Raw genomic sequence first — 22,828 nt, forward strand, 5'->3', positions numbered from 1 at the left:
TTCGGTGAAACTTTCTAGACATATCGAAAGCCTTCGATAGAGTCTGGCACAACTCTGCTTTCTAAAATGCCCTCTTTTGGATTCTATCCCTCTCTCTGTTCATTTATCTCCAGTTTCCTTTCCAGCCGTTCTATCTCTGCTGTGGTAGACGGTCACTGTTCTTCCCCTAAACCTATCAACTGTGGTGTTCCACAGGGCTCTGTCCTATCACTCACTCTCTTCTTGTTATTCATCAATGATCCTCTTTCCATAACAAACTGTCCTATCCACTCATACGCTGACGACTCCACTCTGCAATATTCAACTTCTTTCAACAGAAGTCCGTCTCAACAGGGATTACATGACTACAGACAGGAGGCTGCAGAACACTTAACCTCAGACCTTACTATAATTTCCGATTGGGGTAAAAGAAACCTTGTGTCCTTCATTGCCTCAAAAACCCAACTACTCCACCTATCAACTCGACACAATCTTCCAAACACCTATCCTCTATTCTTCAACAACACTCAGCTGTCACCGTCTTCAACACGAAACATCCTCGGTCTATCCTGAACTTAAAATCTTAACTGAAAACTTCACATCTCCTTCTCACTAAATCAGTTTCCTCGAGGTTGGGTGTTCTGTATCGTCTCCGCTAGTTCTTCTCCTCCGCACAGTTGCTATCCATATTCAGGGGCCTTGTCCGCCCTCGTATGGACTATGCATCTCACGTGTGGGGGAGCTCCACTCACACAGCTCTGTTGGACAGAGTGGAGTCTTAGGGTCTTCGTCTCATCAGCTCTCCTCCTTTTACTGATAGCCTTCTACCTCTTAAATTCCGCCGCCATGTTGCCTTTCTCTCTATCTTCTATCGATGTTTTCACGCTGACTGCTCTTCTGAACTTGCTAACTGCATGCACCTTCCCCCCTCCCGCGGCCTCTCCGCTCACGACTATATGTTAACGTTCATCCCTTTAAGCCCGTGTCCCACAGAGTACGATCGAGCACGATCTTAGCCGGTGCGTGCCGAATTAAAAAAAATCAAGAGATCGGAGTATACCGTGATCTAGTTCGGTGTGCGGCCGGTGCTCGCACGGTGATTGCTGACAAGCGCAAGGTATATGCACGGTATTCCCTCGGTGATAGCCGATGAGAGCATGGTGTCCCAAGAACTGCCCCTCGGCAAAGGTCGAAACCACTACAGTCTTGTCCGATCCTCGCACGGCAAAACACGGTACTAAGACGGTACGTGCCCGATACATGCCCGGTAAGCGCTCGATATGCGCCGGTCCACCCTGGTAAACACCCCGGTAAAGCAGCACCGCCTATGTATTGGGCCCCCTGGCCAAGGCACTGTCAATCCTCGTTCTCCCTCCCTTGCAACAAGAGCTTGGGCCAACATGGATGACAAAGAAAGGGAGACAGCGAGGCTAGTATTGCTGGTGGAAGTCAATCTGCTGGAGGTCAAAAATACACAGTTGCAGATACAATTGTTGAAACTCCGCGAGGAGGAGGAAAAAAAGAAAATACAAAGGAGGAGACGCCACAGAAGTTGTTGGGTTCGAAGCTCAGACGACAAGAACTTGGCCAATGGGAGAACCTGGTGCAGGAGGTAAGAGCGGAAGATCCATCAACTTTCAGAAACTACCACCGCTTGGATAGGGATCTATTCTCAGAGGTACTAGAACGGTTGGCCCCTCGCATTGAAAAGCAAGTCACCAACCTCCGGAAGCCACTTGAGCCAGGCCTGCGTCTGTCAATCACCTTGCGTTTTTTGGCTACAGGATATTCTTTTAAGAGTCTGTCCTACAGCTACCGTGTTGCACACAACACCATATCAAAGATTGTATACGAAACCTGCGAGGCCCTCATCACAGAGTACAAGGACGAGGTGCTGAACTGTCCAACAACACCAGAGGCATGGCTGAGGGTGGCAGACGGGTTTTCCCAGCGTTGGAACTTCCACAACACCATAGGAGCCTTGGATGGGAGGCACATTGCCATCAAATGTCCCAATGGTGGAGGCTCTCATTATTATAACTATAAACGTTTACATTCCATTGTGATGTTGGCGCTGGTGGATGCCAACTACAAGTTCTTGTACGTGGATGTAGGAGCGAACGGTGCCTTTTCTGACGCAGGCATCTTCACTGTCACGGACTTGAGACTGGCAATAGAGCTGAACTCTTTGGGAATGCCTGCACCAACCCCACTACCAGGAAGCGACAGATCGGTGCCGTACCACATCGTAGGAGATGAGGCCTTCCCTTTGCGTGACTGGCTCCTGAAGCCATTCCCACGCAGTGGCCTCACCAAGGAGGAGCGTATCTTTAATTATCGTTTGTCACGGGCCAGGAGGACTGTCAAAAATGCTTTCGGCATAATGTCAAACCGGTTCAGGTGCCTCCTCACAACCATGAGTCTTGAACCAAAGAGGGTCGAGAGTGTAACGCTGCCCTGTTGCTGCCTGCATAACCTTCTGCGGGACAAACATCCTCAGGCAATCCTTGGGAATGCAGATTCCGAAGATCATGAGACCCATGAACATATTCCAGGAGACTGGCGCGAGCACTCCGAACCATTGGAAGGATTACAGGTGCATACCCATCATAGGGGCCCACTTCCTGCCAGAGAAATGCGGCAACATCTCAAAGACTACTACAGTAGTTCAGGAGGAAGTGTCCCCTGGCAAGACCATATAATATAGGTTGAACAATTTATGTACTATCATGCTAAATATAAATATTTTTCAGTTTGTCATTGTTTTATCATGATTATCTTTTATTGGCATTATTATTATTATTATTATTATTATTATTATTATTATTATTATTATTATTATTATTATTGTTCTTTTAATAAAGGAAAAAAACTTTTCTTGATTCATTGTTCCTTCCATATATATGCATATAATTTCCTTCATATACAAAAGGGGGGTTGTATAACCAAAGGCAAAATAATGGAAAAGTACATATTGTATTGTTTACATAATATACATTGTACATAATTATATCACAAAATACATATCATGAAATACATAGCACAAAATGTGTGTGTGTGTGTGTGTGTGTGTGCATGTAATGTCTGGTGTTCTTGGCATCCTGGGTGTGTTCCTCGGCGTCCTCTTTGGAATGGTGACTAGGGAAGTTATCGGGTGTTCTGGGCGTCCTGGGGGTCATCCTAGGTGTCCTCTTCTTCTGGATGGCGACTAGGGTCTGTTGGGTGTTCTGGGCTTCTTCTTCGATGTCTTCATCTTCGGGGTGGTGAGGGTAGAGGAGGTGGAGGCGGCTGCCACGAGATGAGCTGCGGGTGCTGGCGGCCCTTCGTCCAGGGCACCCAGGATCGCCGTCAGCCCCAGCCCCGAGAAGTTGAGTCACATGGCGGCGGAACCCACTGCTGGTCGCCCTGGTAATGTGGCTGGTACTGTGGCTGATGAGAGGGTGGCTGGTAGGGTGGTTGTTGCTGGTGCATCCAGTCCACCTCTGCCTGATGCAGGAACTCGACGATTTTGTGTCGGGTTCTGATGGCTAGGGTCAGAGGCAGGCCCCTTATTACGTCAGCGACGTAGGACCCGGTCGATCTCGCCACCCTCTCTATCTCCGTCTCCACCTTGTCGACCTTGGTGAGAGCCTCCCGCAACTGATCCAGTTCCACCCTCTGCGCCTTCGACTAAAAAAAAAAAAAAAACGAAAAACGAAATTAGTATATCACAAGAATAAGTGTAAAATGTGTTCATCAATTTAAAACATGTATTCATTTATGTTTATTTATTTTTATTCTTACCGTTTCCTCCAGCTGATGGTAGAGTTCGCTGGCCCTCCGGTCATCTTCATGCAACAAACGTGGCGTTGACGTTGGGGCAGTGTCCGACGAAGAAGAGAGCTCTCGTAACCGCTGCTCTCGAACGGGAGGATCAGGGGTGCTGACCAAAGCCTGGGACTTCCTGGTTGGACACCTCACGATGTGTATTTTCAGGAAGCCAAAGTTGGTCAGGATCCACTGATCCCTCGTCGAGAGCAGTGTGTCGTCAGGTGCCCCGTCACCCGAAGAGTGCCGTGCCGCTTGCACAGCTTCCCGTAGCGCGTCCTCATATTTTCCACCCACTTGCGCAGGCGGTCAACTGAAAAGAACAATAGAAATATTGTAAATCACAATAGTTTTTCAACAATTATAAGCATATAATAGCTGATATATATCAACAGGCCTATACAGTACAATACAATACTTCGCTTACCATGGATATTTAGCTCGTCAGCCTTCTCCTGGTACAGTCAGTTCTTCTTGGAGGTGTCCCTGTACTCGAACATCTTTCGGTTGTAGAGCTGTGGGTTGTGCTGGTACCACTCGGCCAAGTCCAGCTCCACTCCAGGCTTCAGTGGTGGGTAGTGGTCTCGTCTGGCTTTCTTCGTCGGCACCTTCTGGCTTGCGTAGGTTGTGGCCACATCAAAGTACTCGTCATTAGCGCCGCCGTCGTCAATAGGCGCCACGTCCTCCTCCTCCTCCTCCTCCTCCTGGGTTGCGATCAGGTCCTGCGACTGGGACTGATCATCCTTGGTCGACTGTGGCTCAGGATCCTTCAAAGGAATCACGTCTTGGCTGCTGGAGGAATCACGTGGGACGGCCCTCTTCTTCGTCTTCTTGGAAAGAGGCATGGCGAAAGGCAATGGCGGGTGGCGAGAGGCAGTACTTGAAGGTGTCGAATCTTTGGGTGCTTGAACAATGCAATTAGACAATCTAGGAAATTCGCCCCTTCTAGACTGGGCCGCTTGCTTGCTTGCTTGCTGATGATTTTTCCCCCGGGGGGAAACGGGCCTTTGTCATTTCAGACGCCCCGTGAGCAGAAGTGGCGAATTTTTATAGTCTACCTCGGGGGCTCGCACCAGGGCTTCGTCACCGAGGGCCATGATAAACTCCGGTGCCGGCAGCCCGTCCGGGTTGTGAAGATGGCGTGTGCTCCCACACTCGAGGAGGTAGTAGAGGAGCGGCTGGACGACCTCCTCCTCGCTGTAAGGGCACTCCACCAGAACTGGGTCGTATGGCTCCAGGAGCGAGGCACACCTGTACCCGAGGCGCAGGCGGTGGATGTTGGAGGCCACTCGCCTGGGGGCGCCTAATGGGACTTGGCGTCTGCCTGAGCCCGTCGTAGAGGCATACTAGAATGCCGAAGGGGAGCCTGCCGCTAGGGCCGCTTCAAGTTCCCTGACGATACCCGCCGAGGCATGGGCCGCCATGTCCCGTTTGAGCAGTGACACGCTTGGACGTACGGGGCATGTCACGACGGGCAGCAGAGTGGCCTCGCTAGCGGCGTGATCCGCAGCGTCATTACCCTCCACGCCAGCGTGGCTGGGCAACTAGTTAAGATGTACATGGTGGCCGGCCCCCTCCAGTTCCTGCATCCGGGCTTGGATGCATGTAAGGAGGGAGACATTATCATCCATCGGGTCCTGATACAGCGACCGTATGGCAGTCACCGAGTCGCAGTGTACCAGGACCGGGCCTCTGCCCCATTCGACCGCATGCCCCAGCGCCCTGCTGATAGCCACCAGCTCCGCCTGGGTGGATGAGGAGCCGTCAGGCAGCCGGAAGAGGTCAGTGTGTCCCGCCGTGACAAAGGCCGCCCCGACAGCCCCGGTGAGGTGGTTGACGGAGCCGTCGGTGTAGTAGACGACCGCGAGGGGACGGGCCGCCTCCGTCTCCCTGCTCCTGGCCTCCCTCGCAAGCTTCTGGGGTGTCAGCAGGGTCTTCTTCGCTGGTAGCGGTTTGATGGTGGCTGTGAAGGTGGTTGGTACCCAGGGGGGAGGTGTGGTGTAGCCAGGGTGGGGCGGGTCTGGGTCCGTCAGGATAGACTGGGAGAGGCGGGTAGACCTGAGAGTGGCTGCTACCACCGTCGCCCACGTCCTCCTGTGGAACAGGAGAGGGGCCTGTAGGAGGGCTTGCCCAACAGAGGCTCGTAGCGGCTCCGACCCCCTGCGGCGCAGCAGCGTCGCCAGGTGGCCGACGGAGAGCTGGGTGACACTCGCGGCGACGCTACTAAGACGTGCCTCCGCCCTCATGCAGATGCACTTTGTCCACCGGGGGGCCCCGAGGATGATGCGGATCGCAGCATTCTGGGCCGTCTCGAGAGGCCGGAGTGCAGCAGGGGCCACCATCATGAGGCACGGCGCCCCATAATCAACGCAGGCCCTCACCGCCTGGAGGTAGAAAAGCCGCAGGACCCGGTCGCTGGCACCTCCGGCAGTCCTCGCCAGGGCCCGCATGACGTTGGTCTCTACGGTTCTCCGAAGATGGGTGACGTAGGGTGCGAAGGAGAGCCGGGAATCCAGGGTGACGCAGAGATATTTATAGACGTGCACCCAGGGGACTGGTGTGCCGTCGAGCTCGAAGGGCTCGGGGAGGCGATGGTGGTTGAACGCCATAGCCCTCGTCTTGCCCCTGTTTAGAACGAACCCAAGGGACGCACAGGTCTGTGTGAGGCGGCGGAGGAGCAGACGAGCGCTGGCCACATGCTTCGGTCCTGAAACCACCATGGCAACGTCGTCAGCGTACGAGAGGACCCTCGCGAAGCGGCTGTCAATTTTTCAACGAGCATATTGAAAAGCACGGGGCTCAGGACCCCACCCTGAGGCGTGCCGTTTTCAAAAGCTCGGATGGTGGACCTGCAGCCTTGGAATTGAACCGCCGTCCTGCGATCCTGGAGGTACTGGCCGATCCATGACAGCAGACGGCCCCGAACGCCCTTCTCGGCAAGGATGGACAGCACCACAGGCGCTGAGGCCAGCTCGAACGCCTTCTCCAGGTCGAGAAACACTGCCACAGCCTGCCTACCCAAGACACCAGAGAGGAGGATGGACACACAGTCTCTGGTGCCCATGCCCCGGCGGAAGGCAAACAGGTGGTGGTGGAGGGGGCCCATCGCCCACTGAAGGCGAGAGAGCAGTATCCTCTCCAGCGTCTTCCCCAAGCAGCTCAGGAGTGAGATGGGGCGGAACTCATTTCCATCACCGCTCTTGGGGTTGGGGACGATGGTGGCAGTTTTCCAAGCTGCAGGGACTGCACCGAGTGAGTATGAGTCGTTGTAGAGGGCGACGATCTCGGTGAGCATGCCAGGCCCAGCGTTCCGAAGGAAGGCATACGGAATTTTGTCCTCCCCAGGGCCAGTGTCCTTCCCAGGGATGGCCCTCTCAAGCTCTTTGAGGCGTATGGGGGCGTCGGTGGCCTGCCCTTCAAGGCAGGCCTCCCTGAAAGCCCTCATCCTTGCCGGGTCCGCCTCCCTCTGTAGCTCCCTGGTGGCAGGCGGAAGTCTTCCAGAGGCAGCGCAGGACACAAAGGCGTCAAGAAGCCTTTCAGCCTCTTCCTGCGACTGCGGGTGCAGCGCCGGCCGGGCCACCGCCCCCTCGGCCACGGCTCTGAGCTTACGCCAGAGTACGGCCGTGGTGACACTGGCGTCTAGGGAACCGCACCACGTCAGCCAGTGCTCCTCATGTACCCTGGCCGCAGTCGCCCTAGCGAGCCGGATGGCAGGTCTCAGAAGGCCCCTCGTCGCCTCTGTGTTGACCCGATCACATGTCATGTCATGTCGAAGATTTACCCCTCAGAGGGGGAACGGGCCTTTGTCTAATGCGACGGCCCGTCGCTGAGATGGCAGGTTGAAACCCGCCGGCTGGCAACCCGATCACATGTTCTTCTTAAAAATTTACCCCTTAATAGGAGACAGGGCCTTTGGCCAAAAGGCGGCCCTGTAAGGAGGAGCGAGCAATGCAAAACTCGTTACGGGGGTGGGGATGCCTCCTCCGCCGCCACAGACACGAGTAACAGCCGGCGAGCAACGACGGAGGCACGGACCCCCCGGGCAGGCGCCCAGAAGCAGCCCGTAGCAGGAGCCGGGCGAGCAACTTGGCAGTCTACTATCGGCGGAAGGGCCGGCCAAGTTGCTCGCATTTATTCTTTCATTCAGTAAGATTCTCCCCCTTAATAGGGGGACAGGGCCTTTGCTCAAAGGCGGCCCTGTAAGGGGGGGGGGGGGGATATTGCCAAAGGCGGCCCGTAGCAGGGAGCCGACAGACCGACTCGAAATCTAGCCGACCAAGTCGGTCCGTCGACGAGGACTGGCGTGTCTCTGTGTAAGGGGGCATTCTTCTTCGTGGGATTTACCCCCCAAATAGGGGGAACGGGCCTTTGTCTTACGACGGCCCTTCTTCTTATGGGATTTACCCCCTTAAATAGGGAACAGATCCCAGGAGACGGGACACAGCCCCCGATTAATACCTGGTACCCATTCACTGCTGGGTGGACAGGGGCGTAGGGTATCGGAGAGGCGGGAGGTGGTCTGTCGCTGCGTTGTACGTACTTGAACGAGACGTGTATACGTCTCGGTCGTTACGAGACATATACACGTCTCGAGACTCTCGTACAAGAAGCGTGGGAACCGGAGGGTATGAAGGCGAGGAAATTAAAAAAAGTTGTCGGGGGTCGCTACCTGGCCGGCGCGGCCGTGATTAATGACTATAGATTCGTTACCTTTTAATACTAATCCTGGTGTCTCTGGTTTGCAGGGTGACGGTGAAAATTGAATGATGCAGCACAGGAAAAAATTCACTATGATATGAAAATATTAATTAAACTTTTAATTACTATAAAAAAATAGTTGGTTACTGGAAAGGTTGAACTATCTATGTAGGCCTACGTTTTTTTTGTGTGTGTAAGGGGATATATAAGTGGAAGTATTCCTTATTTTTATTTTTTTTACTTTTTTATAGTTCAATACCAAATTTCTTTCGTTTCATTACCAAATTAAAGTCCAATACCAATCACGGTGATTCAATACCAAATGGATTTTTCAATACCAAATTTACGGTACTCACACCGTACTTGCACCGGCGCTTGCCGTGCGCATTCCTAGGGCACCGTACTCACACCGTGGGGACACCGAGAAGAGAAATTTTGACCCGGTAAAGCCCGATACGCGTCCGGCAAGAGCCGATACGTGCACGATGCTTGGCCGGCAGAGACATGGTAATGAAGAACATTGTACGGTGTCGGCACGGTATCTCGTGATCAAGAATTCTGCCGGGCAGCTCTGGGAAAAAGTTATTGTGGACTGCGTCTTTTTTGGCCGCTAGCTGGTGCGTACCGGCGTGGCAAGATGCGCGCTCGGTGACCGATTTTTTCGTGGGCGTGCCGAAGTAACCTAATTCGGCGTGACTCGGGATGTAACGGGCGTTGATGTGACAGGGCCATTACTGTTCAAATCCCTCAGGCACGAGTTAACCAGTATCTTCACTCTTTCATCCCTCACGCTGGTAAACTCTGGAACAATCTTCCTTCTTCTGTACTCGTATTTCCTCCTGCCTACGACTTGAACTCTTTCAAGAGGAGGGTATCAGGACACCTCTCCTCCCGAAATTGACTTATCTTTCAGCCACTCTGCTTGACTCTTTTGTAGGAGCAGTGAGTTGCGGTCTTTTTTTCATTATGGTTTCCTTTTTTTGCACTTGAACTGTTTCCTTTACTGTAAAAAAAATAATAATACTAAGCTATTAGTTTGCATTTAGGAGCACTAAGCTAGTATTTTGCATCAAGAAAACTAGGCTGTTATTTTGTAGTAACTTTTTTTCTTAAGAGAAATTAATATACCTCGTGAACAATTTCATTTATCAATGATACGTTTTTGATGGATACTGTGCTATATTGGCTATCATCTGGCCCAATTTATAAGTGTTTACATGTGGAAAAAGCTTGATGGTCTGTACTGTTTTAGCACTTGTAGGGGATTTGTGCCATTTTTCAAGGTCTTTTATATGTAACATTTTCAATAAATCAGGAACTTCATATAGTTTTGTTTTACTTTACCTTTACGCAAAGTTAACCATTACAAAATTTAATGTAGGAGTCACGGTAATCCCCTGGATAGTCTCAGGGGGTAAGACGATGAAAATGGTTAAGAACCACTGCTCTAGAGGGTCGGGGATTCCCATAAGCACCACCGGGAGCCATGAAAGGTTCCAAGGTGGCAATGAGAGAGGACCGTGTGGGAGTATTCAGGGACTGGTGGACGTCAGGGAGAGAGGTAGGCCGGGGCAGGAGAGTATTATTACTCAGGCACTAGGTTTTTGTTTTTCACTTCCCCACACCCCCACCCACCACGGAACCCAACAAGGGGAGGCTAGATGTTGGGGCCAGACCGCACCCAACAGCCCCAGGGGAAAGTTGGAAAGTTTCGTTTAGTCGGCGCAACATCTGTGGTCATATGCCGGAGAGAGACAGAAAGGGAGAAGGGAGTAGATCCCAGGAGACGAGACACAACCCCCGATTAATACCTGGTACCCATTCACTGCTGGGTGGACAGGGGCATAGGGTATCGGAAAAGCCGCCCAAATTTTTCCACTCCGCCCGGGAATCGAACCGGGGCTCTCTCGGTTGTGAGCCGAGTGTGCTAACCACTGCACCACGCAACCCCAGGGATAATGGGAAAGTATACGCGGCCCACTGCCAGGCGTTTAATGGTGGCCGCGGGACCGTTGCTTCCGCCCACCTGACAGGACCACTTGATCCTAACCCACGCATGACCAGCCGATTCACTCATCGGGGCCACACTAAACCACCCGTCTTACCCCAACCCTCCCACCAAAGGAGCGTGTTGCCCACCGAGGGGAACCACACCCTGCCCCGCGGTGGACTCAACTCTCAGATGGGAGGGCACGGGGAGTATACTGGACGCCACGCACGGCAAACACGTGGGGAGACAGTAGCCCTGACCTAGGTGGTAAAAGGGCGGGCACAGGCAACATCACCAGTAGGCCTCCTCTACTAGTGATGAGGGGTAGCACTTGGTCCACGAGGTCAGCGGACATCGAGCCCTATCGAGGTAGGCAAGCTACCACGATAGGTGGTGCCGCCGACCTCGCTTCAAGCCCCGTAACCACGACAAGGTGACTCCCCTTTGACGGGGGAGAGTGAATGGGACATCACAGAGAACTAGTAGAGCACTTCCACCATTATGTCCTTAGGAAGGAGTATGATCAGAATAGAAAGCCTGGTACCCAGGAGGCCTGGAAGGGGTAGCATAACCAACCATGATCTGGGTACAGATGCATACTGGTGAAAAGCGGACAATAAGAACCTGTAATTCCTCGAAATTGGCATGTAAGCCACGGCAGTTCAATTGTATTATGTTAAATGCTATTATTTATATAGTTTCAGGACTCCCCGGTAGAAGGACCTTGGTGCACCTACAGCACTCTTGTTTTTGCTGACTAGGACCCTGTACCGTAGGGTTCCTTCCTTTTCTAGTGCCCGGTGACGAGGCGCTGGATCCATCAACAGGGCGCGGGAGGGACCGACAGGTCGCCGCCTTGTTCCAGCTGCCAGCAACCTCCTTTCCTTTTTCCCCCACCCAACCGTCCGCCACTATGACACGGAGGCCGCAGGCGAAGGAGCTGAGCCTCCGGAGTGGTCTCTCTGGAAGTTGAGGCCTCGGGCGCCGGTAGCCCTGATCCATGATCCTGGGCATCGGTGGTTACTTGTTGAGGATCAGCCACAGACATCGATGCAGGGATGTCTGTCACAGTCGACACCCGGCATTCCTCCAGCGACCCAGACATGGGAGCTGGAGAAGGTAATATTGCAGGAGGAGTGTCCTCTTGGAACTCCTCACTGCGCAAGCGTTTCTGCTGATGCGTCTCTGAGCGACCATCAGAAGGTGGAGACATGCATATCCATAACTTTTGGGTGGGATGGAGCAGACGGTGCAGACAAAACAAGTGGTGTGTGGCGAGAGACACTTCTGGCAGTAGCAGGACGGCGATGGACTTGAGACTGGAGGACTTAAGCAAATGTCGTTTTAGGGCTGAAGAAATTGCTGAGGGCAAGACGCTTTGTCTCAGCGAAAGACACCTTTTCTTCTCTCAAATTTGTACTGCTCACAGTCCTTTGAAGTTGCAGTATGGTACTCACCACAGTGGTAGCACCGGACAGAGGCGGTCCTGTCCGAGATGACTCACCGTGGTCATCTCTGCCACAAGAGACAAACACTTTTGGGAGTCCATTATTCAAGCGACAACAGGTCCGGTTCACATGACCACACGCTTTGTAGTGGAAGAACCTTGGGGACATAGAGTTTAACACTCAGGTTTAGCCAAACAAGCTTTACTGTTGTGGATAGTACTAAGCGATTGAAAGTGATGAACAGAGTTGGTGTTGGTCTGTATCCCACCTAAATTCTTATGGACTCGCTGTACTGAAGCAGCGTTGTACTTTTGGAGTCCCTTTACAATTCGTTCTTCTGTGTAGAGGTGTAGGTCCCCTTGGGAAGATGACACCACGAGACTGGTTTATTCTAGCGCAAGGAGAGCAGGACGCAGAAGCACCAGGAACGGAGGTAAGGTTACAAAGTCGAGAGCTCTCTTCTGGTGAGGATACTTCTACAAGTAAGCTCCCGTACCCCTGTGGAGTGATCTTGGGCTCATAGCTTAAGCCTTAACCAGATTGCGGTGGACTTCAAATATGTCGAGGTCGTTAATTGAACGGCCATCCAGAGATTTGATTACCAATTTTTTATATTTTTTTTTATAGGAGACTGGCTCATATAATCTAGGGAAAAGTTTAATTTGTGGAGCGTTGGAGCCCATTCGTTTACGAGAACCATTTCGTGGACCTACACGTCGCACGGACTCGTCATGTGTAGACCCACGGAAGGGGTGGAACTTCCCAGAGGCACAGCCAGGAGCCATGAAAGGCTGCAGCGTGGTGATGAGACAGTCGATTTGGAGCATCCAGGGGCGCTCGGACTGTAATGTTTATATTATAATGTACATGTGTATGTATGACTGTATGTGTGGCGACACCCGGTCGGTGTCGCACAACAGGATGTTTAACAACACGTCGTGCTTTTGGCCGTGGGAAGCTGTGATGAACTGACACTAGGATCAGCAAATGATGACTTTCATCAACAGTCATCAACCGGAACCCACACCCTTCCGGACGAACTACAAGCAAATAAAATGGGCGAACAACGCGGAGAAGGGAGAGAAGACGGGTGACGGGCAGGCGAGCGGTGCTCTGCCGCTCCGCGCCCTGCAGCGGTGTGGCTGTCTCTGATTTCGTGCGTCTTGCCGGCTCTCATAAACAGGAGCGCGTTCACAGGACGGAAGGATTATGATGCGTTTCGGTCACTTTTTCTTGAAACATTTGGGGAAGATGGGCAACACAGCCTCGTAAAGGGTATAAATTTTGCTGTGGACACTGTGCAAACGAGTGGCCTTTTTAACAGGCCAGTGGACGCCTATAGGCTATCTACTGATTTGATCTCGTGTTTTAAACAAGGAAACTGGACAGATGGAGAAACCATTCCTGTAGCTAATGCTGGATTATTACTAGAGTTCCTTGTGTACATGATTGTCCTTAAAGTTCCTCTTCGAATGAGTGCAGTATCCCTTGACTACAGCCCCACTGGCAACCTACACGGTTTTATCAGCCAACTTTTATGGCATTTAAAATAATTTTGGGTCCTTTTTGAAGCTTCGTTTGCCGTCGACACGTTCGTCGGTGAGGGGGGCCTTCGCGACCCTCTGACCTAAACCTTTTTGGGTGTCACCAGCGGTAATCAAAAATTCCTTGGTGTGTTCTTTTACCCGTGGTTTAGGCAGAAATAGTCAGATAAATAGGTGGTTGGAAATTTGAGCTTTACGATCTTTTTTTTTTTGCACAGAATGGTGCATAGTGATTGTCTCCAAAGATTAGCGCCGGCTTGAGGTTCAGCCTGACGCTGCTTTGTGTATCTTTCCACCACACGACTATAACCTGCATCCTCGCATCTACTAATTTATGTTTGGTTCCTAAGCTTTTGCCTGCATCTTTTTCATGCGAGAAGGGGAGTGCTTGAGTAATACTTTTCACTCTAACCCACTATTTTCTTTTATTGCTGAGTTGATGCAAGGCAGTCAGTCTTCTTAATTTAATTGGAGCCGTAATAACCGAGGGTGTTGACTAACTTAGGGATAGGTACAATTTAACCTTGAACCTCATGTGCTTCTGCTTAAAACATACTTTTTCTCTGCACTGACAGATTTAACTTAACTTGAGCAGATGCTGTCCCTAACTTTTATCGTAACCAGCATGTGAATATCTGTAAGCTTTGGAAGTAAGCAGACAAGTCTTACTTACCCTTACTTGACATACCACTGTTACCCGTTACGGGAATTATTTTTGGCGTCAAAGATGTCAGTCATCCACGTTCGTTACGATCGAGGGATAGGTGGAAATTTGTCTTTTTCATTTGATGTTTATTAATGCTGAAATTACTTTAATCAATTATGCTGGAATTATATATTTCAGTGAGATTTGTTACAACAGTGATTTCACAACTTGGTGACAGGATTTTCTTTTATAGTACTGTAGACCTGAAAAACGGAGTATTAGGAATTAGTGGTGCTGACTGCCGATGCTTCTAAGGTTCTCCAGACTTGTCCTTGTTATCACATTGTAACTATTAGGAGACTCTACGGATAACATTACCTCTTTTCACACAACCTTATCTATTGTTGTAAACCCCACCCGTCTCGAAGGCGTGCCGACGGTAACGACACTGGCAATTAATTGTCACGCAACGGATGAGTGTTTCTCTGCGACAGTTTTGTGTCCAGGTGTGACTCGAAGGTTCAGTGTGTAGCAGATCTTCTTCAAGGATTGTTCCTTTTTCTTTTTACTATTCCAAATAGCTCCATTACCATGTATCCTAATGACAGTTTAGTCAATTTAATTTTACTAGGATGTATCATGTAAATAATTTTTCGAGCTATTATTTTGTTTTCTCGGAATAGTACTGAGCTTCCACGTCCACGACTCTAGCCCTATTTACCTCGCCCTGTATGTACTTTGCCCATTTCTTGTTACTTCCATGATTATTTTTATTATCATTGGCATTTCCCGATGTTGTATCGTTAGGCGGGCTCTGACTTGTATATATATATATATATATATATATATATATATATATATATATATATATATATATATATATATATATATATATATATATATATATATTTTTTTTAATGCAATAACAGGACCTCGTTTAACTAGTACACATTGTGGGACTGTAACATGGGTAGGTACACTGCTTTTAAAGGTCGGGTGAGTCGCGAGGTCGCGACTTTTAGAGGACCGAGCGATGTAATGTGTATATTATAATGTACATGTGTATGTATGACTGTACGTGTGGCGACACCCGGTCGGTGTCGCACAACAGGATGTTTAACAACACGTCGTGCTTTTGGCCGTGGGAAGCTGTGTTGAACTGACACTAGGATCAGCAAATGATGACTTTCATCAACAGTCATCAACCGGAACCCACACCCTTCCGGACGAACTACAAGCAAATAAAACGGGCGAACAACGCGGAGAAGGGAGAGAAGACGGGTGACGGGCAGGCGAGCGATGCTCTGCCGCTCCGCGCCCTGCAGCGGTGTGGCTGTCTCTGATTTCGTGCGTCTAGCTCACGTAAACTGTAAACCTTGTATACAACTGTTAATATAGTTAAAATACATTTGGTATTTGTATTAACCTGAGAGAGAGAACTAAAGTGAACTAAAGTGAACTTATAACGGCTACCGCTCGGCCACACATCACTTATAAGAACATAAGAACGCAGGAGTTTACAAGAGGCCGGTAGGCCTGTTCGAGGCAGCTCCTTTGACCCTAAGCTCCCGTGTATCTAACCCCACCTAATATCGCTGTCCATGAATTTATATAGTCTATTTTTGAATGTGACAATTGTATTGGCACTCACCACACGACTGCTAAGCCTATTCCACTCATCCACCACCCTGTTAGTAAACCAATTTTTGCCTATGTCCCTGTTGAATCTGAATTTATCCAGTTTAAACCCGTTACTTCGTGTCCTACCCGGTTCTCTTACCAACAAAACCTTATGAATGTCTCCCTTATTAAAGCCCTTCATCCATTTATAAACCTCGATCATGTCTCCACGCACCCTTCGCCTTTCTAGAGAATGCAAGTTTAACTGTTTGAGTCTTCCCTCGTATGGCAAGTTTCTCAACCCCTGAATCATCTTAGTCATTCTCCTCTGCACCGATTCTAACATTTTGATATCCATTCTATAGTAAGGTGAGGCTATTGTGTTGTCTCAACCAGTTCAATCAACTGGAGAAGCTTGTAGTTCGTCCGGAAGGGTGTGGGTTCCGGACTTCCGGTTGATGACTGTTGATGAAAGTCATCATTCGCTGATCCTAGTGTCAGTTCATCACAGCTTCCCACGGCCAAAAGCACGACGTGTTGTTAAATATCCTGTTGTGCGACACCGACCGGGTGTCGCCACACGTACAGTCATACATACACATGTACATTATAATATACACATTACAGGACATAAGGGAGAGAGGCAGACCGCGGGAAGAGTACTGATCTTACTCATGCATCAATAAATAACTACTCCACTTCCCCACTCCACCCACCCACCACGGACCCCGACGAGGGGAGGCTGGAAGTTGGGGCAGTACCGAACCCAACAGCCAGAGGGAAGTGAGAACGTATACGCGGCCACTTCCCGGTGTTTGGCGGCAGCCGCGGGACGGTTGCGGTCGCCCACCTGACAGTGATCGCTTGACCCTAGCCAACACCCAGTCGATTGTTCCAGCGGGGTCACACAGAACCACCCGCCTTACCCGAACTATCTCACCGAAAAAGCGTGATGCCCATCGCCCCGCGGTGAACTCAATTTCCTGATGAGAGGACACGGGTAGGCGGTGGCTGAGTGGTAGCGTGCTGGGCCCACATTCACCACGTGATGGATGACGCGAGTTCGAATCCCCACGCTACCACCTCGGATTTTTCAGTCACCGCCGAGTGGCTTAAAACTACCCACATGCTGTCCTGAAGACCAGCCATCAACCCGGACTCTAGAGGAAACCGTCCAAGTGAAGAATCAAGAACGAGTTCCGGGGGGCAGCATGAGCCAAGAGAAGATGGCGCCACTATAAATACTTCCCTGTGCCATGACGGGCTGGGGCCGAACACCATCCAGGCCCCTCAAGCAAGCCTACCGGCGCTGTAGGCGTAGCCGTTAAAAAAAAAAAAAAAAAAAACGTTCGTTACGCCACGCACGACACACACGGGGATAGAGGCACTAGCCCTGCCCTAAGTGGTACAAGGGCGGGCGTATACGACTATGACCTCTTCGATCGGTAATGAAATTTGAATTCTTGCTATACTAGGTCGACTGCCGCCGACTCCGCTTCAAGCCCAGTCACCACGGCAAGGTGGCTCTCTATCGACGGGGACCATGGGGTTAATATGCTTCTGCGGTGGCATTGTTTTGAATTGCAATCCCTATATCTCTTTCTTTACTAGATTTCTTCATTAATTCTGCTCCTAGTTTTGTAGGTCCATGTGGTCCTGAGTATACTCTTTCCCATTTCCAACACATGACATTTCTTTGCATTAAATTACATTTATAGTATCTCCGGTTTCACTTCCATTATCAACTTTCCGTCGACTGCAAATGGAAATATACCCACTTGTGTGTGGAGGAAGGGGGGTATTTCACCATGGCCTTAATACGTGCTGAACTCTTCATTGTCACTCAGTACCCTTCCAGAGAAAGCTTTGGAACTCGTTTCACTGAATTATGAGCATCGCAGGGACTTCACGCACCACATTTCCATCCCCTTGTTCATATGAGGACAGTAACCCTTCCTTGTCAGCAGAAAAATAGTTTAACCTGAGTGAGTCTCGAACCTCAGCTTGCCGGAGCAGAGCCTTACCCACTGCTCCACTGGCGCGGGACTACTGCTGTGAATCGCCCACAATTTGGAATGAAAAGTTGTGCACCTTCCTTCGTTTCCAACTTATTTAGAATCTAGTAACACAATCGTGTTCAGGAGAACTTGTTATTTGTTTTTACTGAAGTTTGAAAATTCTATGAAAATAGTAACGAATAAAAAGTATTATAAAATTTTTAACACCGTCTTTGACTTTAAATCGTATTTCATTTATTCTCGTTAGTTTGATTTTTTTTCAACACAGTTGTAATCCACTAATATTCTATCCACAGGTGAAGAAAGGGACTATTTAAATAATCTAGGAATTGACTAACTATCCAAACAACCAACCACATAACAACTAACCAACAAATGAACTGACTAACTTATTATGTATAATTAAAACAGCACTTTTTACTTGACCAGAATATCAAGTTTCCGCCCCTCGTGTTCTACCTACCAGCTGTGTGTGACATGACTGCAACTTCCATGATGTATCTCGGGCTCACCCTCACCTACGCCAGCTCCTTCCAGATGCTGCGTGGTAAGAGAGAGAGAGAGAGAGAGAGAGAGAGAGAGAGAGAGAGAGAGAGAGAGAGAGAGAGAGAGAGAGATTTTACAAAGATGTTGAGACCACACAGCTTCTATGATCCAGAATTGGTGAAGGAAGTGGAAGTCAAGTTTGTGTTAAAATTAATTAATCGCGTTGCATTGAACTACTGAAGGTATTTTGCTACAAGGAGAGAAACTGGTGCAATCTGAATATATTTATTAACACAAAAGTTTTGTCCCAATAATTCTCGTTCAAGACGGTTATCGATCATAAATGAATTGTCCACATTCGAAAAGACATTAAAAGTATTTTGAAACATTCGATCAGTTAAGAGCAAAGAAACTAGAGCCTTTCATCGTAAGGTTTGTTGCGCAAGGAAGACATCTTAGTTACTATTCCTCAGGTTTTGGATGGGTACTTAAGTTAAAAAAAAGGTGATTAATGAAGCAGCAACAGATTACTCTCCATGTTTATCTCAAAATTACACACCAAGTGGTTTCTGATTGCTGCTCTTTCCTTGTTTTTTTTTTCTCTCAAAATTGTGAAAAAATCACCCCTCATCAAATTTTAACTGAGACGAACTAAGACGAATCCTCACCCAAATACCTCCCCAACCTAAAAGAAACTTAGCTCATGACTGAAAGGTTGTAGGTTTGATGGCTGCAGTGATGGAAGGGATTTCTGAGTCATTAGTGAAAAGAAAAAAATGCCTTCGTGTGTAATGATGACAAAAAAGGGCCTTCCCCCGCTTAGGGCATCCAGCTTTGGTCCGTGAAGCAAGAAATTCCACAGAAGTGAAAGGAAACAATGGACCTAGGAATGGAAGCTTTTCTAGTTGTTGTTGTTGTTAAACCTATTCCCCCTGGTGTTGATTACATACTTCGTGGTGGACCTGTTTCCCTGGGGAAAGCGCAGGAGTGGCGAAAAATTGGTGGGGAAACAACCGCACCCGTGGAGAGAAATGTGAAGGAGTGATTGGAAGATAGGCCGAGGAGAGGGCTCGGGTGTGGAATGCTGTATGGGATAAGTAAGCCAGTAGAGTAAGGAGTGGGTTTTGTTGGTGTTGAGAGAGGACAGAGAGGTTATAGTGAAACCAGATTGGTGAGTCCTTTCCTTTCCTTTGCTCTGCCGCATAGCCATAACACCCATTTTTTCCTCTCATATGTTACCTATTGCTAACATATGAGAGGAAGAGATTGGTGTTGGGACTGTGTGGCAGAGCAGAGGGAAGGAAAGGACCCGCGGGAGCCAACGCCAAAACGGATTCGCCTATTTGGTTTTACTGTAGCAGGTGAAGCGCAGCAATGCTAAGTGATAACTGTCATAAATAAATAAAGGAGCTCGCAGAACTCGCACAATAAAAGTAAACAAAGTAGAAGGTGGGTTACGGAAGCTAGGCCTTCGACGATCATTGAAATTTGAGTCTTCACCCTGTCCTTTTTTTAATGGAGAGAGAGAGAGAGAGAGAGAGAGAGAGAGAGAGAGAGAGAGAGAGAGAGAGAGAGTCATATCTTCTATGACTGAAGACATTTTATGTATGGCTGCCGCAAGTCTTCTGTTTATTGCCCTCCTTATGGCCTGATGAACATATCAGTAAATGCTCTAATATTTTTGTTGTGTGTCCCATATAGTTTGCATCATTTGCTTTCACATGTGTCTTATTGTCGTACAGGCGCCGTCATCGTGTTCACGGGTCTGCTATCGGTGGGATTCCTTGGCAGGCGCCTCCGTTACTTCCAGTGGCTGGGCATCGTCACCGTGCTGGCGGGGCTGGTCACGGTGGGCCTCTCGGACTTCATGACCTCTGGAGACGCCAACACAGATATCAACGGCATTATTACAGGTGTGAATGTGATAACCCCTCCTCGTACTAGTTACCTCCCTCCCTTTTTAATTTTGAAGCAATGCTGCATCTCTCTCTATATTCTATCGATATTTTCATGCTGACTGCTATTCTGAACTTGCGAACTGCATGCCTCCCCCTCTCCCGCGGCCCGCTGCACACGGCTTTCTACTCTTCCTTATCCCTATTTTATCCAAATCCCTTATGCAAGAGTTAGGCCGGGGATCCATTTGTCCGTAATCCGTGTCCGGTATCGTATCCGTGTCAGTGAAAAACGAGAAGGGAGCCTCTCAGGCGCGGTACTTCTCCCATTCTCTTTCATAATTCAGCAGTAACTATAGTAGGTTATTTTCAAAGGAGGAAGTCTCTCTCTCTCTCTCTCTCTCTCTCTCTCTCTCTCTCTCTCTCTCTCTCTCTGTGTGTGTGTGTGTGTGTGTGTGTGTACACACACACACATATATACAGAGAGAGAGAGAGAGAGAGAGAGAGAGAGAGAGAGTGTGGCGGGAGCCAGAGCAGTTAAAAGACAGCGAGCGGATAACATCCCGGCGGCGCGGTGAGTGTGACTGATGTAGTTGCCAGCTTGTTGCCAGTGTTGTTACTTTACTTTCACTCATGATCCATATAAAAGTTACTTTTTATCCACAAATTATCCACAAAAATCATCAATATTCCACAGTGTATTCCACAAACATATTTCCTTACTGGACAATATTGAAGCCATAATTTTATTGTTGCGTCACATTTATTGATAATTGATTACAAACTTGAATGTTATAAAATTAAAACAAATTGTACTTTTTTAACGTAAGCAAAATTACCTGGCAACAAAAAAAAAAAACATGAAAAAAATATATCCTCTTTTTCTATAATTTTTTTTTTTTTTTATTCTGCATCCAGATCAAGGGATATAATATCTGCATTGTCATCATCACTTTCGGCATTTCCCTTAGCACTGATCGAAATTCTTTACCATATCTTCAGTTGGCTTGAAAGTGACGCATGACATCCATCGAACAGATAATCCATATCTGATCTGTAGTATTGCTTCTTCTGATCTTTCACTGAAACGATTTCTTAGCTTAGTGTGTACCACATTCATATGAGAGAAAATGCGCTCTACAGAGGCATTAGAGAAAGGTAAGGCAAACAATGCCAATGCTAGGGATGAAATGTTGGGGTATTTTGGTTCCCCAGCAATTTTTTTTTCTCTCTCACTTCAGCCCAAAAAGAAACACTGTTTTCCAAACAAGACTTGGGCCACTGATCTAAATTTACAGCATTCCATTCATTTTCTGAGCTATCCATGTCACTAAATGTTGACCGGTACTGAAAGGCAATTGGTGCAATGGAGTCTTTGTGCTGGGAAGTAGCAATGGCAGGATGTAATTTTTTCAGCATTAGCAGAGTTTCAACGTTGCCAGGCAATCGAATCTGTACTTGATTCAGGAGTTCTAACAGATATTTCTGACAACATTGACATTGAATTGACATTGAATTCATATCCAAAGTTAATGGCATTCAGCGGCAAGAGATAACTTGCATAATTAAGTTTAGGAAGATCTTCTTTTGGGCATTTTGACAGAAAGTATGGTTCAATTACCACTTGCCTCAAATTCCTATACATGTAAAGAAGATCTTTTGTAAGCTTTGTGATGTCTACATTCTGTCCCTGAAAGAGTTTGTTCACTCTCACAACTTCCTTAAGGGTTTTACGAACAAACAAAAGGGACAGTTTATTCTGGGGATTTTTAAATGCTAGGCTAAGTTGTTTTGCAGTGTGGCAGCGTTCTTTTGTAGAACATACATCAAAGTGGAGCTTCAGTGCGTCCCAGTGATCAAGAATACAATTTACAGCCTCCAAGCGTGACAACCAGCGTGTGCTTGCTAGCCCTGGAACTTTCTTTGGCACAGAGTTTTCTAAAACTTGGTACAACTCAGTGTAAGTTTGCCTTCTTTTTGGGCTGTTAGCAAACCATGTGTGTGTTTCTTTCACTATGTAGTCAACGACTGTGGAAAGCTCATCGCATGCTTTACTTGCTGCTAAGTGAAGAGAATGACATACACACTTGATTAGTGTGATATTTGGATTATCCCTTCTTAATAATGTTATGAGAGAGTGAGTGCGTCCAACCATATAACTAGCTCCATCTGTACCAGTTCCTATCAGTTTATTAATATCTAAATTGTCCTCCTGAAAACATTCCTTTACAGTCCTGTATACAGTTTCTGCAGCAGCATCTTTGAGGGGCACAAGTCGATAGAAAGTGTCAACCATTGCTCCCTTTTTTGGACTGAAGAAGCGAATGCTCATAGCTAGGAATGAAATTTTCGCTTCATTTGTGCTCTCATCGACAATCAAGCTGAAATGTTGGTCTTTAATTTCATCTCTCAATTGTTTTGCGAAACTTGGTGCAAGAACATGTTTCTGCGGTGTAACTTTATTTTTTGCAAAATATTTGACTTTTTATCTAGCTGTGGGACCAGTTCACCCAAATGGTCTACAGATAAATTAGATGAATGTTCTGTCGCAAAAACTGCCAGTTTTAAATTAACTCTGCTATTTTTGTTGGGTCATTCACCAATGGTTGAAGACTGTCCTTAATGGATCCCTGGACTTTACTTCCTACTACTGACATAAGGTCCAACTGCTTCTTCCCTGAAGCGTGAGTCAGCAGC

At 48.3% G+C, this 22,828-nt stretch overlaps 1 protein-coding gene across 2 annotated transcripts in view; it reads left to right on the forward strand.

The window, feature by feature from the left end:
* The window catches only part of LOC126998916 (solute carrier family 35 member F6-like), a gene marked incomplete at its 3' end in the record, with an annotated part of 137,325 nt that overhangs the window by 100,335 nt on the left and 14,162 nt on the right, over positions 1-22,828 (forward strand). For both annotated transcript variants that reach the window (XM_050861165.1, XM_050861175.1), the window contains 2 exon segments: positions 18,180-18,297; positions 19,979-20,149. In XM_050861165.1, coding sequence (XP_050717122.1) covers positions 18,180-18,297; positions 19,979-20,149 — 289 coding nt within the window.

Source organism: Eriocheir sinensis, chromosome 2 (assembly GCF_024679095.1).
Source record: "Eriocheir sinensis breed Jianghai 21 chromosome 2, ASM2467909v1, whole genome shotgun sequence".
NCBI lineage: Eukaryota > Metazoa > Arthropoda > Malacostraca > Decapoda > Varunidae > Eriocheir > Eriocheir sinensis.